Raw genomic sequence first — 17,461 nt, 5'->3', positions numbered from 1 at the left:
TTATGAAAATGAGCTCCTACTCATGTTCCAGGGAATGAACCATGATTGAGCTAAGCAAATACGCTATTCCCATTCTATTTTGCTGGTAATATTGACTTAGAGTGGGCCAAAAGCAATGGTACCTCAGCAGGCAGTTTTGTGGGGATCTTGAAAAGATGTTTCTGCCTGATTATAAAAAAGGAAATATAAAGGGAAAATCCTCTTTCTGTTTCATTGGCTGTATATCATGAGAATATAACATAGCAAGTCACCTTTTTATCACAAGGAGAAAGCCAAGAGTCTCACAGAGATGCTCACCTACAGCCCTAATATTGCTGTCTTAACCAACCCAAGAATCACCTCGCTCTGGATTAAATCATTACATCTGCAATAAACCTCAATCTTTTCAAATAGTCAATTACTTGTGGCCAAAAGCCTTCAAATAAAACTCCAGTGTTTTCTAGTGAAATCGTCTTACCTACTTTCTATAATAGAAGACAAAGATTGCCTTTTCATATTAAATAATAAAGTATAATTTTTAAAATTAGAGTTCTGTTAAAAATCAATTAGGTATGTTACTATGAAAGTTGCTGTTTAGTGGTTTACAATACTCAAAATTTCAGGATTTGACTAAAGAAACTAATTTAAAATAATACAATGTCTATTTAATAGTATAGGAACAAATCTGAACTTTTACACCCATTCTAAAAATGTATAAAAATAACTTCAAAACATTTCAGAGTAAACTGAGTTCCAAAAAGCTAAATGTTAATCTTAAAAAAATCTTATTTCCTTAAACAAATTTATTTTAGAAATATACCAGTTGTCACACTGACATAAAGCTCAAAAATTTATGCAACTTACCAAGAGAGTTAGTGGATTTTATATGACAAAATAGCAAGTTTTATTACACACATACCACCTCTTAAAACTCCACACAGTTCCTTATCACAAAAATAGGACAAGAAAGAACTTACTATCTTAAATTAGAAGAATGGCAAAGACTTAAAATATTTTGAATTTATGATAATATTCTCAATTACTAAAAAAGAATAAAAAATAAAAGGTCTCAGAGCAGCCATAAAAATATCTGTCACAAACCCATCTATCACTGAAGACAACTATCAAGGAGTCATCTTTGAGAAGGGACTACTGATTTGGGTTATTAACCTAACCTTTAGTTTTGCACCAAGTTTCAGAACAGAGGAAGAATAAGCTAAGAAATATTAAGAAATAATGGTTAAAAGCAAGAAAAGAAAAGATTCTATAAACAGAAAGTAGAGACTAACAACCATAATAGTTATGAGGTCACACACTGGTCACACACATAAAACGGCTCCCCAAGGTCATTACAGCAGAGTACATTGATGCTCAGAAATAGTTACCCAGAATAATTTTTAAAATGTAGGATAATTTGATTAATACAGCAAAAAAGAATTGTTGGCTGTAATAACACTTTGCAATAATGGAGAAATTAACCATGTTAGGTGGGATTATAGTCCAAACTTTCTCACCAAGATAAGTATCATCAGTATCATAAAAATTTTTTTAAATAAAATAAAACTAGGATAAAACAGAACAGAAAGCTTGCTTTTCTCCATTTCACAAATCTATATCTCTATAGCTATTTTCAGTCCTAAGAAAAGTAGACTCTCCAGAAAAACCCAATTTGGTAAAGTGGTTGTGTGCTTCCCTTAAAATAAATAAATCCTGAATTAGGTGCATGTTTCCAAATAAATATAAACTTAAAGGCAAAACTTAGGAATGTTTAATGGGAAAAAAAAAAAAAGAATGATAGCATTTTTCCAGTACCCAATATTCAAATGAACCATTTTAGCTAAAGATTCAAATCTACTGGATAATCCATAATTTTTAAAAAGTAAACACCTTTTATACCTATCTAATATTAAGTGGTCATGTTGATATTGTATGTGTGTTCACATATGAGCTTAACAGGGTATGTTTTCTTAGAACTACAATTATTTGCTGTGGCTGCAGTTTCTCATGACTCTTCTCCCAAACCCCCAAATTCAGAGGTACATTTGTTTCCTATAAAAATATATACATTAATGGGGTGGTGCGATGGTGGCTCAGTGGCAGAATTCTCGCCTCGCATGCCAGAGACCCAGGTTCATTTCCCAGAGCCTGCCCATGCAAAAAAAAAAAAAAAGAAGTAATAATAATAATAATAATAATATATACACATATACATAAATGAATTAATCTTATTAGAGTAAATTTCGTACTTTCAGCCTCAGTTTAATAAAGAAAAACTGTTAGCCATTGGAAAAACATATAAAAGAGGAAATCCATATAACTTACGTTTTTCTAAAACTGGACTGCATGTCAGTCCCCAATATTAAATTTATTGTATCTTTAAGTCTGGAGTCTTTTCAAAGTCTTTCTTCACTAAGAAACTCAGGCAAAAATTAATCAAAAGAGTCTTTGTAAAATGCTCAGCATGGGTATTCAAAAAGCAAATTTGATCTCATAATCAGGTTAGCTATATTACAAACTTAAGAGAAATATTTTTGTTTCAAGTGTACCAAGAGAGCCCTCATCGGAAATGTAATGACATATTTAGGGGTGAACTGTCATGAGGTCTGTAACTTACTTTCAGACGGGGTTTAGCAAAAGAATATAAACAATGTGTGTGTATATAAATATATGGGAAAGCAAATGTGGCAAGATTATGAGTGATGAATCTAAGTGGAGGGTATATAGGTGTTTAGAGAATTCTTATAACTTCTTTGTGTTTGAAATACTTCAAAGTAAAAATTTAGAGAATAAAGGACCCTCATTGGCCTCTAGCACTCTTTTACTTTTAATTATCACCCTGAATACATGTCCAGTCTCTTTCCTTTTCTGCCTCAGAACTCTTTCGCTGGCACTGAAAACAACTGTTAAAGAATTGTGCTGTGACTTTTAAACAAAAATCAAAATTCCAAGAGTTTTAAAAGGCAGATTTAAAAGCTAGTATCAGTGAATTGTTTTACCTGAAAGTTAACATCTTCTTTCTTAAATATTAGTGCTCGAACTTCATCAGGATCTCCATTAAATATAGCTTGCACCAGTGATGGCTAAAATATAAGAAAGCAATAAAATATTAGTTGCACTTAACACATGGATGATTCTACAGATATTTTCACACAACTCCTAAATCTAAAAATTTTCTTCCTTGTAGCACCAATCATTTTATTACATTAATCAAAAGTTTTGCGAAGCCAAATCATAGCGAGGTAGAGGAGTTATTTTGCAAAAAAAGAGGGCTTAATTAAAAAAAAATTCCGTTGGACCAAATTTAAATAGTATAATAAAGACAACCAGAGTTCTGGTGCCTGCCTATGCAAAAAAAAAAAGGACAATCAGAGTCTGTTTTATTAGAAGGTTTTTTAAATACGTATGTTTGGTAAAAAGAAAGTCTCTTTCAAATACAAATGTGACACCCAACATCTACTAGGGGGACAAAACTTATCAAACAAATAGTGTTCAAACTATGCCGAGGCCCATGAATTATATACATAGAGTACTTTGAAAAGTTCTCTTTGGGGCATGAAAATAATTTGTGTCGGTTACCATTATAAGTATAAAAATATAAATTCTAAGAAAGCAAATCTGGCAATTGATGAAAATTACTATCCAAAGACCAAAAAAAAATACTGTACAACAGAATGACACAAAGAGACAAGCACATTCATGTCTAAATATAATAATTTCCTAATCAACAACCCAGTCTCTCTGATAAGGTATCATATTATACTGGGCAAAAAAGAAGCCAACTGACAACAGCATTAAAAATAAGGTTAAGGATGAAGTCTGATTCTCTTTCATTTAAACTCTTGCATCTAAATACATAAAATCCATACTGAAAAGGCTATATTTCTGTTTTACTGGTAGTAGTCAACCTTTCCTAAAACACGCAGAGTTCCTATTTTTGTTACAGCAGTTTCTAAAACCACAAAAATGAAAACAAAAACGTGGTTGCCATGGCTACTATTTCTCCAATTGTTTTTAAAAATCTTCTTTTAACAGATTAAAAGAGTGAAGTCTGAAATATTATCTAAGCATCTGCAAAAGTAAAAATCAGAAATGTGTGCATGTTATACACAAGAAATACTGCACCACACTTGCACACCTATATTTGCTTTAATTTGGATTCATAATGAAAAAATTAGAAAATATATAATATTCTTTAAAAATTTATCCTAATAGTTCAGTAGGCTATAGTAAACATATAAACTAACATATCTTACCAATACATTTCCAGAAGATGGAGAATGATGGGATTTATTTTCCTGTGGCAATTTAGAAATGAATGCAGGAGATTCATCTTCTACCTCCTCCAAAACAACAATACACACTCGACTCATTCGCTCTTTTAAAATACTAAATTCCAAACTATATGATAAAAGTCACAGTTGAAAGGGCACAAGTAGTTTTTCCTCCTCTTCTGTACAACACTTAAAAACATTCTCTGTGAACAGCACAGCTGGTTTTTTAAAGTTAATAAGTACTATATAACTTATAAGTCCCTAAAAACAAAATTCTAATATTTACTATTAGATTACCGCAATACTTAAAAGAAATTTCACATCAACATGTCAGTAACTAAAACTAAGTCCAGTACAAGCTCATTTAAAAATATTTTCCCCCTACCAAAATAGTCATATTGCTTTATCTAACAGAAATTCACTTGCACAAAATGGTCACTGTTTTGGTGACACACCACCACACGATGTAGAATGAAATGAGAAACAACTGCTGTGACAGAGATGATCACGGCTATACCCACTCTTGTCTGCAAGGTCATACAGTTACCAATAGCTGGCCTTCTTATAACTGAAAATAAAAATAAAATCTCACTATTCTGTTTCCACTTCTAATTTGTCTTCGTTTCTTTGGCTTCACTGGTTTAATGCAGATACTATCCAGAAAAAGGAAGAAAAAAAAGCAAACACCTAGAGCTCAGCACAAATTCTGAAAATGACGCTCAGAGGCTGACAATTCTTTCTCTGTTTGGGAGGGGAAAAAACCACTCTGCATTACTAGCAAAACTGCAGTACATTTACATGCGATGAGTCAGGCTATAAGAGACAATAGGACTCTTGGTACTAGAATGCAGCTTGATTAATCCAGATTTCCCAAATAATAGAATAAACAGAGATGGCTTTATTTCCATCGATAGCATAAGCAAGGCATAGTGTTCATTCTTTCTTCATCAGGCAGTTGTCTGTAGCTGCTCCAGTAAAAGGGTACAGGCAACAGGGAGAAATGGTGTTAGTGGAGAATCCTAACAGAATAAGCAGGCTGCAAAGGAATTAGAAGGCATTTGAGCTCAAATTACTGCTTCAGGCTTTTCATTTAAAAAAGAATAAAATAAAAATAACAAAGTAGCTTATCATTCCAGCGTCTTCTTTGATCTCCATATAAATACAGCATCCATTAAATAGTCTTCATTCAGAGGGAAAAAACACACTGTGCATCTTCTTTGAACAAACTACTTTATTCAATCATGTGCCTCTGTGCCAATATAGTTTCCTTCCACTGAGAAAACCGCTACAGTTATCCCTCTCAGTAGATTTCAGACGCTTTCCTGTTTCTTAGATGATCTTGCAAAACGCCAGTGACACTCCCAAATGAGTGGGTCCTTGAAAAATACGTACAGAACCTCGGATCGGTCCCAAAGAAGCATTCCAACTGAGCAACAGTCTGAAGAGCAAAGGACTGCAGACCCGCAGGATGAAATGCCTAGTAATGCTCACATGTTACACTTACCAGAGATCTGAGCCACTGCTCAGGATGTAACTTCCTCTAGCAGGAGAAAAAAAAAATAGTACATTTGGACAGCCTTCACAATCAGACGGTTCATGCCAGTTCTGTGACTAATCCAGATCAAACTGAAAAATTCTATAACTGAAAAATGAGTGCGCTTTTAACATTTTCCACTAAAAGCCACAAGGAAATCTGGTGCACTGCCTCTGCTGACTAACACTGGTTTTAGCAAGTAAACAATTCCGAACAGCCTAACTGCTTTCGTATGTTACAATATAGCAAATACTTAACCCTATAATGACAGCAGCAATAATAGGTCCTCAATGAATTCATGAAAGAGATTTAGAGATGAAGGGGAAATACAGTAAGAATAGAACCTTAACTTTTTTATTTTTTACCAAAATCATTTTTAATCTATTAGATGTTACACTATTTTCAAGAACCCACAGAAGTTTAAACAAGGCAGATTTACTATTTGCTAACAATATTTGAATAGTTGAACTTAATCATTAATTCATATTGTTAAATTGAAAAAATAAAAATTAGAAATCCTATCTAAAATTCTATGAATCGTTCACATTTTCACTGAAGAAATTAATTGCATCTTCCTTCTGAAAAATGAAATAATGCTTTAAAACCTGTTAAACAGCTACACACAAAACAAGTATTTAAAACTCTTGGTTCTAGATTATCTGCATGTCAAAAGGGCACAGGTTAATGCAATAAAAACAAAGAATCATTAAAAAAAAGAAGAAAGCAAAAAAATCTCTCTCCCTCACAAAATAATCTTCCCAAATCTACAAATAAGTACCTGAACCCACCATCTCCTAACTGCCATCCCTACTCTCCACCCCCACCTTTATCTGCTTACCCAATAATGGGGCACTTTCCAAGAGAAAAAATCCAGAAAATACCTTGGTCCCCCTTCAATCTGTGTTCATTTTGCTGTCAACTAGTATTTTTATTAATAAACATAATAGCTATTTTTGAACACATATGCTAGGTGCTATACATTCTTATTTAATACAATAACCTTGCTATTGTAAGAATTCGAGAATTTTGCCATGCAAAGGAGGACTCCAAGAGACGTTCTCTCATGCAACACGCAAGGGGTTTATTTTCCACACATGTGTGGGGCTCGCTGAACACGCATGAACAGAGAGCCCCGAACCTAAGTCTGCAAAAGCTTTTTAAAGGGTAAGATGAGGGGGGTGGGGGTTGAGCATGGGTCACAGGTGCTGTTTTGCAAAAAAGCAGATAAGAACAGTTTTACAATAAGCATTTTTTAACAGTTTTACAACAAGTAACCTTGGCGCCAGGATTGTTTATCTTCAGCCTGATGGGGCCCATAATTCTTTTCTTTATAATTCTTAACTCACACTAAATGCATAGCCGTGAATATAAAATGACACAAATGCTTTTGCTGGATATTTCAGAAGCTAAAATATATATAAATAGCTAAATTAAGCAGGAAAAATTAGCTACTGTTAAGCTTTATAAAATTCCCTTTTACACTATTATTCTTTATAGGGGAAAAACATACTCAGAAACTAAGTATTTTATTCAAAGTCATGCAAACTAGTAAAGCTGTTCTTTTACTCATCTACTTTGCTTCCATTTTGTACACATATATTCACACTCAACATCTTTGCAACCTAAAATACTAGCTTGCAAAAGTGATCTTAAAAGACTGGGAATCTATAATGGTTATGAAAAGTTCCAGGAATGAAGGAGTATGCTATCAATGGCAATTATACTCTAAAACAAGTTTTTTTGGGGATGGGTATTTCAGGACCAGTCTTAACTCACATGTTTGAGTAGGATTACTTGTCAAAACCATAAAAGGGGGAATGGGAGGGTGGGAGCATGGTATACAGATAAGAACAAAAGAATTTAAGAACAAAAATCATCAAAACCTACAGAATATCAATCTATGAAAAAACCTGTAACCCTAATGTATCTATACCAAGGTACTAAAATATGCAAACAGTTCACAGTTATAATAGATATAAAATGGTCTAAGCCAAATTAAAGGCATGCAAATATTCTGACATACAAAAATGAAGTTAGCTATCCCCCAAATGGCTGAATCAAAAACAGTATCTTAATTATTTGCTATACCTGAAAATGAAGCCATTCTATCAACAATATTCTATATTTCCTCTTCAAGGGTTTTTCACCCTCAAAACTAAATCTCTTTTTACATGTAGAATTTGAACTTATTCCAAAATATCAGCGCTTAAGTTCACATACTCAGACTTAAAACAGGTAGTATCCTGTTTCTTGCTCTAGGTCAACTTTAATACTTAGGTCTCTTCCAACCACAGAGCAAGATATTTGAAGGCAGGAATTGTATTATATACACAGTTTCCTTCCAATTTCTGCCATATGTAATAATTTCACTCAAATATACTCTGACACAAGACTCTACAATAGAGTGGCAGATTAAAAAGACCAACATGCAAATTTTTTTCAAGGTGCATATATGTACTTAAATGAGAAAACATAGATGGCATTAAGGTGCAACAAAATGAAATTTCTATCTCTAGTAAGTGAGCATCTTAAAATTTAGAAGTTGATCAAATGTAAATCAATGATATAAATAATGGTTAAAAATTAAGGGCTCACTCATCTACCTGGAGCTCAAATTCTGACTTCAAAATTTACTAGCTGTTGTCCTTGGACAAGCTATTTAAATTCCCTTAGCCTAGTTTCTTCACACTTACAAGAATGATTAATAATCCCCAGAGATTTTATCAAGGAATAATATGTAATAGTATATCGAGTGAAAATGTAGTCTTTGTAGACATACTACCTGGATTCTAATAAAGGCTTCACAGTAAATTGTGTGACCTTGGACAAATATTTAACTTCTCCATGCCTCATTTAAACATCTATTAGATGACATTAACAGAATATATATCACAGTGTTACTTTGAACGTTCAACAAAATAATCTTACTAAGGATATTCAGGATGGATAAACAATACTAGCCCTTGTGAAACCAGTAGATAAAGGGCTACTGAACTCAACACCCACCCCTGCCGCTTCCCATAACCCATGAGGCATTCAGACTGCTATCTAGGGATTCAGTTGCTAAGTACCCACACTTTTCAGAGACCTCTTGAGAAACTGCTAGAAGCTGGTCTTAAAGACTCCAGTAACCAGCCAAGAGTTTAAGTATTACTGGGGGGAGGGAACAGTAAACAGGTTTTTTCCATTTTTCCATATTCCTCCTATTTTATAGGGTGGGGAAAGAGAAGAATCTAAAGTATTGGCCCATGATATATAATCAAAGTCAGATAAGAAAAATACTGAGTTAAATACTACAACATTTTTTACTATTTAAGTTTGTTCTACAGTACAGCACTGCTTCATATCTTGTTAACATGTACTGACTTAAGACAGGATTTCTAGTCTCAAAAAATTCACATCTTGAAAAGAGACAAGTAAACAAATATTTTAAAAACTAAGGAATGAAAAAAAATACTTTGAATGAAAAGTTACTGACAAAGATTGTGCAAATTCTTAAGTTCAACTTTTTTTTTCAGTTAGGGAAATAGCATAGAGGATGTGGTTTTTCTTCAGGTAATTACTTTTCAAGCCAAATTAAAGTTTTTTTTCTTCTAGAACATATTAGTAAATTTTCATTGTTTTTCAAATCTCAAAATCACCTACCATCATTAATCCATCTTATGCTGACATTATTTAACCTAATTTGAACAACCATTTTAAATGACTGTAGCCCTACTAAAATTGAGCTGTCTCCTACCTAACAGTATGTACAACAAAAACACAGATACTTATGGTCATACCTTATATTAATTATAAAGTGCTCAAGTATTAATGTGTTTGAAAAGTTCAGTTTAATTTCCTTTATTCCACTTTATTCTTACCCTTTTCCTACTTTTTCCTCCCAGGCATGGAGGAATCCCAGGTCAGTGAGTTGAGATCCATCCTAGTCACTATTATGGCTGCATTTACAGTGAATTATCTGTTTGGGGATGTGGCAAGCCTGGGGGCTGGAAAAACATTTTAGCTGGCAGGAAAGCAGGGTATCATGCCCTCTTTAGAAGCAATCTTCTACCTGCCTCTTCATGTGCCTATCCTTGTCAAGGATTTCTATCATTGAACTTTTCTGTAGATACTGATACAGATTTGCATTTGTTCATCATTTTGACACCAAGCGAGGCAGAGGATGATAAACTGAGGCTCCTGTGTTCCACTGAATCAAATAAACTGAATCCTCATTCAAAAGAAAATCCACTCCTGAAAGCTAGAAATCCATTTACAACAGAGGAAAGACATTTTGCCCTCTATTTCTGCTTCCACCTGGAAGCCCCTTCCATTTCTAAAAAGTTCTCAAAATTAGTATACAAACTTTCGACTTCGATATATCTCCATCCCTCCCCCTTCATATTACTGTCTCAGATAACATCTTTAGACATTGTATGGCCATTAACATAAATTTCTAATTTTTTTTTCATATTTGCCTGTTAGGTCATAAAGAGGGGAAAAAGCAGTTACAAATCCAACGTACAGTAACAGAGGATTTTATATTTACTTATGTAGTCATCTTTACCAAAGTTCTCTACTTATTCTTATGGCTTTAAGTTACATCATAGTGTTCTTTTATTCAGCCTATAGGACACCCTTTAGCATTTTCTTATAGGGCAGGTATTCTGGTAGTTAACTCTTTCAGCTTTTGTTTATCTGTGTTAATTACACCTTTTTTTTTTCTGTATGCTGTATGTCCTTGGTCACACTTCATTCTTTTTCTATTGAGTATCCCATTATTGCAGCACCCTTTGTTGAATTTGTTTGTTTGCTTGTTTGTTTTTTGGGGAAGTGCATGAGCTGGGAATCAAACCCAGTTCTCCTGCAAGTGAGGTGAGAAATCTACCATCGAACTACTCCTGCACCCAGACTCTGTCATTTCTGAAGGATATTTTGACAGATATAGAATTCTTGCTTGAAAGTTTTTCTCTTTAAGGACTTCACATGTCATCCCACTTTCTTATTGCCTCCATGGTTACTGATAAAAAATCAGTAAGTTAATCTTTTTGAGGATCACTTGTATATCATAAGTCACTTCTCTCTTGCTGCTTTCAAAATTTTCTCTCTCAGCTTTGGAGTTTGACATTTCCACTATAAGGTGTCTTGGTGTATATCTCTTGGAATCTATTCTGCTTGAAGTTCATTGAGCACCCTATATATTCATGTCATTCATCAGATTTGAGAAGTTTTGGGCCATTATTTATTGAAATGCTTTTTATAACCCTTTCTCTCTCTTGTCCTTCTGGGATTCCAATGATGAGTATGTGGGTATGACTGAAAGTACCACACAACTTCTTCAGGCTCTCTTCAACTTTCTTCATCATTTATCTCTTTCTGCTCCTCACAATGTAATTTCAATTGTCTTGTCACCAAGTTTGCTGATCCTTTCTTCTGCCTATTCAAATGTGCTGCTGAATAAGCCTGTTTATTTCAATTACTACAGTTTTCAGCTCCAAAATTTGTTTAGGTCCTTTGTATAATTTCTATCTCTTTGTTTTGTTTAGGCAACATTTTCTTAATTTTCTTGAGATCTTTGTATATGGATTTCTTTATTTAGCTCAATGAATATATTTAAGAGAGGTGAGTTAAAGTTCTGGATTAATATCCCAAAGTATGAACTTCCTCAAGGAAGGTTTCTAGCAAATTCGTTTTTTTCCTGGGAATGGTCCATGGTTTTCTATCTTTGTGCGTTCTGCAATTTTTTATTGAGAACTGGCATTATGAGTTTATCTTTTTATAACTTTGGAAATCTTGTTCTCTCACTCCTCTGGGACTGCTAGGTTTTATTATTGTTGAGGGATGAGCCACCAATTTGTGACTTTTCCAAACTTTTTTTGCTCCCAAATGGGAATGGAAAGAGAGAAGAAAAAACAGACACTGTCTCTTTAAGATTCCTTTGCCACTTCTGGCACAGTGGTTGGAATGGCCACTCTCAAAGCAGGCCCCCTACCAGTCTGAAGTAGTTGATCAAGCACTGTGATCAGCATCAGACAACATACCCTTGGATTTCTGAGAACCAAGTTAGTCCTTATAGCTCATCCTAGCACCAGTAAACTGCACCAGGGGTGAAACTCACCAATATTTAACCCCATATTTTAAAAATTCTTAAAAAATGGTGAGAACCGGCCCAAGTCTACTCAAACTCCAGAACACTGAAATATTCTAAAAACCTTTTGGCAAAAGTACCTTATCTTTAACGTTCCCCCAAAATACCATACCACCAATTCAACAAGTAAATATGCACTCTATTATACAAACCAGATCAAGGGACTACAAAAAAATATTGTATATCATCAGTACCTTTAAAGACCTTATACATCCTAGATGGGGTACTACTTCATATGTGAGGAAAAACTAAACAGTATATAACAAGAATACAAAAGACACTAAAAGGCAGTACATGTTGAAGGCATAAATAAGAGGCAAGCTATACCTTCCACTGATTTAGTCATGGGAAAGAGTACAGCATATGAAATCAGTGGATCTGGGTATCTGGGGGGTTGGGGTATGGGGAGGGATTATCGTATGGGGGTGTTTGTGTTATTTTTGCAACTGTTCTGTAAGTTTGAAATTATTTCAAAATAAAAAAGTTTAAAAAATAAAGAATATAGCATATGCATTTATTAACTGTAGTTGATACATAAATACAATGTCAAATTGTTTATTCTCTGGAAAACAAAATACTTTTATAAAAGTATCCATAAACTTCATAGTTGCTGTTTTTCCTCTCTTAACTTATTGGAAGGGTACTTTCTTAAAGCCTGATACCTAGAAAATTTAATACCAAAACTCAAGATTTTGTTGACTACATGTGGAGAAAATGGTTGAAATGTTCATTTATAAGGGAGGAGTAATAGTTTAGCTACCCAAAACTTAGAAGAGTATTACCTAATAGAAATATAAAGTAAGCTATACAGTAACATTTTCTAGTAGCCACCTTTTGAAAAGGTAAAAACAAACAGATAAAATTAATTTTAACAATATTTTATGTAACTCAATACATCTAAAACACTATTACTTCAACTTGCAAAAAACAGAAAAGGTGATAAACTTCACATTTCTTTTTACTGAGCTTCAAAATTTGTTAAGTTGTTTACATTTAATAGCATATGTCAATGGAAACACTAACTTTTCACTGCATATATTTGATCTGCACTTAAATTTCATATAATTTTACAATTAAGTAAATTTTACAAAGTTGCCCCAAACATATGTAAAAGTTTTTCAAACACTAAATCAAGTATTAGTTTTTAAAATTTAAATTCATTAAAATTAAATAAAATTAAGAATTTAGTTCTTCAGTTACATTAGCCAGCCTCATTTGTGTAGTGGTTATAATACTAAACAACACTGGCTTAAACCTATAAGGACCAACTTTTTAGAAGTTTACCTGTTTTAGACAGAAATCTAAAATATGTTATTCATACTTCTTTCTTACGGAAAATAACAAACTTTAGGTTTTTATGATGGCTCAGAATCAACAATACAAATATACATTGTTAGACTGTTGTACAGTACGATAACCACATTAGGATCTAATGGCCATAATCAGTTGCGTTTTCTTAATTAGTTTAGTTAACTTAAACGTAAATCGCTCACTAGTTCACTAATTCTTTTAGCAGCTGGCTTTCTTTTTTCTTTGTCTCCTCAGACACACAGATACCCACACCCACACCCTTTTCTCATTTTATCACAATGTTAAAGTTGGCTGGAGGGCAACAACATATTTTCTCTTGAAGAAAAAAAAAGGCACAAACTTCACATGGGCTATTTTCTTCATTATTCAAGGGCTTTATCACATAGAATAGGGTTCCATATAAATTTCATAAATTGAAGTTTACAGAAATTTGCTATCTGCCAGCATACTGCTTCATTTCTTTAGATAACTTTAATTTGCTGCTGAAGAAAATGCAAGTGATCTGTGATGATTTTTAAAGTTATTTTCAGTTGTAACGCTTTATGAGTTTATGTATCTTTTCTCTGTTTATAAAAATGGTTGCTTCATGAAAAGGGAGTACCCAGAGTGGTAGCATTAAGCATAGATTAGCTTTTTCCAAGAAGTATGGCTGTGAAGGGATAAACTGACAAATGCTAAACGAGGGTTGAAAATGTTCAAGATGAACAGTGTTAAAGGCTAAAGAACTTACTTTTCAAAGAGGAAAGATAAAGGAAAGGAGAATAAGTGAAAAAGGGAGAATAACAGATGCAGAGGAATAACATTATGAGGGTACAGAAAAGGAAGATCTCGAAAGGAGACAGGAAGATTATCTTAAGTTACGAAGAATGAATCCTATTCCTCTGAAACAAGAGGGAAGAGCTGGTGTAGGTTAACAGGTAGAAGAGAAAGTAAGTTAAAAGGGAGTAGGAGTAAATGATGAGTTGTTAAAAACGGTGGCTCATAGAGTCTGGTCTGGACAAGAACAAAAATACAGAAGTGAAGGCAGTTCTCAATGGATGAGAAGTTACTGTATACGGTAAATGGAGGAGATGGTTAAAGTCAAGTGAGATGGCCACTGGGTATTGAGGTTGTTAACATGTGAAGTATTATATTCAAAATGTTATCTACAAGGAAATAAAATAATCTAGATGACTGAGACAAACACACTTGAGATGTCTAAACTGTTTGACAGATAACAAGAGAAGTATCTCCTAGTCAGATGGCATGAACCACAAAAGAAGGAAGGGTTTATAGGTATAGAGACTTGTAACATTTTAAGAGCTATAATGGAGAACTTTTTTAGAAGAATTTTCATCCTGCTGTCCTTTCTTACCCAACACATATACAAGCATTCCCAATATATACTGGGTATGAACAAAGGAACAGCTAACACTTGGGCAGACCTCTGGGGAAGCACGTACTTATAAAAACACTGACTTTCAGTAAGCCAGAAAGTAGAATGGGTTTTTTTGGGAAAGAGTGCAGATTCAATATATACACAAGAAGTTAGTGTCTAAATCAACATTTAGATGACCATTTTCAGACTTTAGTCTTGAGAGAAATAATTATTTTCTTTGAAAAGTATATAAGCAAAGAAATTTAACAAGCAAAACATAACAATATAGGTAGTTTACTGGAATATAACAATATGCCAAAACTAAGGGAGCGGGGAGAGACTACTGTGTTATCAAGTATGTAATACTGTATTTAAGCAATAAACAAAAGCAGCCATCATTCAGATTGAAAGCAAGATTGAATTAGAGGTTTTCTTTTTCTAAATTATGCTAATTTCCAAATTCCTATTCGATCTGTCTCTTATTAATACAAATTTTGTTTTGTATTGTTTTGTTTTTTGGCATTGGCAGGCTCTTAGTAATATAACTTTTAGCTAGGATTTATGTGATTAGCAGCACACTTGGCACATTTTAACTTATGTCCTACCAGAACCAGGAGAAACACATTCTGTGAAATCTAATTACATTACTATCTGCACTGTTAATTACCTTTCAATAACTGTATCAAAGACAACTTGATATAACAAATCAGATTTTTATTTTAAACAAGCTGAATTTCTGTCCTGCTTAAAAAAATAAAATGAAATAAAAAGGTTGAGGAAAGGTTATTTGCAATTCATTCTAATTTCTACAATGTGGTTAGTGACACTGGAGTAAATGTAGTATCATATTACCGCACATGAAAAAAGATGAAGGAAAACAGTCAATTTAAAAATAAGTTGCTGTGGTTACCCAATTGTTTACCTTTACAAGCAAGAATTACATGAGGTGGCCGAGGAATTCCTACAAGTACAGTAAGTTCAGTAGCTGAAGTGTACACTAGTTACTTCAGATGCAAATTGAGACTGAATACACCACTTCCGCCTCAAAGTAGCTATTTTTTGGGAAATACTAAAGAAAATTATTCATGTTTTTCTAAACTGTAGAAGGGTGGAGACCAAAATACTGAATGTAACTATTTTAAAATCCATGTGATGACTCACATAGTTTAAATCATTTTTCATATTCTTTAGTTCCCTTTATCAAAGAGTACTATAATTATATGTAGTAACTTCTGCTGTTGAGAGGAAAGTATGTTTCACTGTGTTTCAAGTGGGGAATTTCTTTTTGTATAAATAGATTTTCATGGCTTCAATAAATTTTTAACTTAATGCTACTTCAGAAAAAAACATCAACTCCTTCAGATGTACTTAATCCTGAACTTCTTAAATGGAAAGAAGGGGCCCCTGTCAGTATTGATAACTAGCCCATTCTTGATTAACTGGGTAATTTATTGTAAACTCATTCTTTTTTTTTTTGTCTGTTTTTGTCCACATTCAGAGCATTCAGTACTGGGAGAATATTTCATTATAAAAGTTGACAAACACAACTCTAATGTGATCTTAAAATTATAAGTCTTTTTTCTGCGTAACAGAATATCAAAAATGTTTAATCTTTAATATTAGGCTATCCTTAAGGGAAAATACTTATACAATCATGTTAAATTGAACTGCCTTAAATAATACAGGGATTTGTTATCACAAATAACAAAAAGAAATAAGGTAGCTCTCAAGTTACTTATCTGTCATAGTTTAAGGCATCATATCAGGCACCATGATGTTCAGCAGAAGGGGAAGTCTCCTTCTGCGTCTCTCTTTTTTAGATACAAGGAAGCCTTAGGAGCTCCCCAAACTGACTTTCCCTCACATGTCAAGGGACAAGCTTAGATCACAGGCCCCTTCCAAAACAAAGCAGGGCAGAATTACCATGATTAGCTTACACTATTCAGGATTTTACCAACTCATGTGGAACAGAGGAGGACTTCCAAAAAAAACGGGTAAACTTGCAAGGAAGTAGGGGTAATGGCCAGTGAACAAGCAACCAACAGTATGCTAAATAGTACAGAAAATTAAACCTTGGCATTTTTTTCCTTATACTAGTTTAATTTTCCCACCATTATGAATTAATCACAACACACTAGTATTGGAAGACACTGAGTGCTCTGGAAAGTTATTTTTTAAAGGGGGGAAAAATAAGTAACCAGTAATTCGTCTTAAGTAGACTTAAGAAAAACTCATTTTGAAAAATGCTTCTGACCAAGCAAGAAAAATGTCAAACTAAGAGAATACAATATTTAAAATATGAAATAGTAAAATTAGATCTTAATTTTGAACAATTAAAATGAAATTTTCATCTCCAAAATGTTTCCTATTAATTTTTTACTTTTCTCCATTATGAAAAGCAAGGCAGACCACTTCAAGAGTAATGAGACTAGACACATTCAAGAAGGACAATCAATATGATGATGGGTCTATAGAAATCAGGTCGTAAGGGCCAATGAAACTGAAGGTATCTTGTCTAAAAAATCAGGGAGAATGAAAGCTTTAAATATTTGAGAGACTGTCACTGTGAAGAGAAATTAAATTGTAGCATTCTAGAGAAAAGAACAGGGTCGATGACTAATAAAAACTAGGAAGATATAAAATAGTACTTTTATCTAGCATTATACTTTTCTGAATATGGAGCAGGGTTGACTACTAATGTAGGGTAGGGATGAACATCCTGGATAGGTAAACTGAATATCTACTATGGTTCTAGGCATATTATGCATACTCATTTAATTGTAACAAGCCTGCAAAGTAGTTTTTAATTCCAATCCATGCATAGACATTTGAGCCAACAAGCTAAATTTTGGAAACTATATGACTAAGAAGTGAAAAAC

At 33.5% G+C, this 17,461-nt stretch overlaps 1 protein-coding gene across 14 annotated transcripts in view; it reads right to left on the bottom strand.

The window, feature by feature from the left end:
• ANKRD28 (ankyrin repeat domain 28) overlaps positions 1 to 17,461 on the bottom strand; it is a 263,653-nt gene that overhangs the window by 178,448 nt on the left and 67,744 nt on the right. For 8 of the 14 annotated variants that reach the window (XM_077130056.1, XM_077130063.1, XM_077130071.1 and 5 more), the window contains one exon: positions 2,976 to 3,059. The exons of 2 other annotated variants lie outside the window; for them this stretch is intronic. In XM_077130056.1, coding sequence (XP_076986171.1) covers positions 2,976 to 3,059 — 84 coding nt within the window. 4 more of the 14 variants (XM_077130069.1, XM_077130073.1, XM_077130055.1 and 1 more) reach the window with 4 other exon arrangements.

The sequence above is a fragment of the Tamandua tetradactyla genome, chromosome 15 (assembly GCF_023851605.1).
Source record: "Tamandua tetradactyla isolate mTamTet1 chromosome 15, mTamTet1.pri, whole genome shotgun sequence".
NCBI lineage: Eukaryota > Metazoa > Chordata > Mammalia > Pilosa > Myrmecophagidae > Tamandua > Tamandua tetradactyla.
The sequence above is the reverse complement of the archived record's forward strand: the minus strand, read 5'-3'. Positions and strand labels throughout refer to the sequence as shown.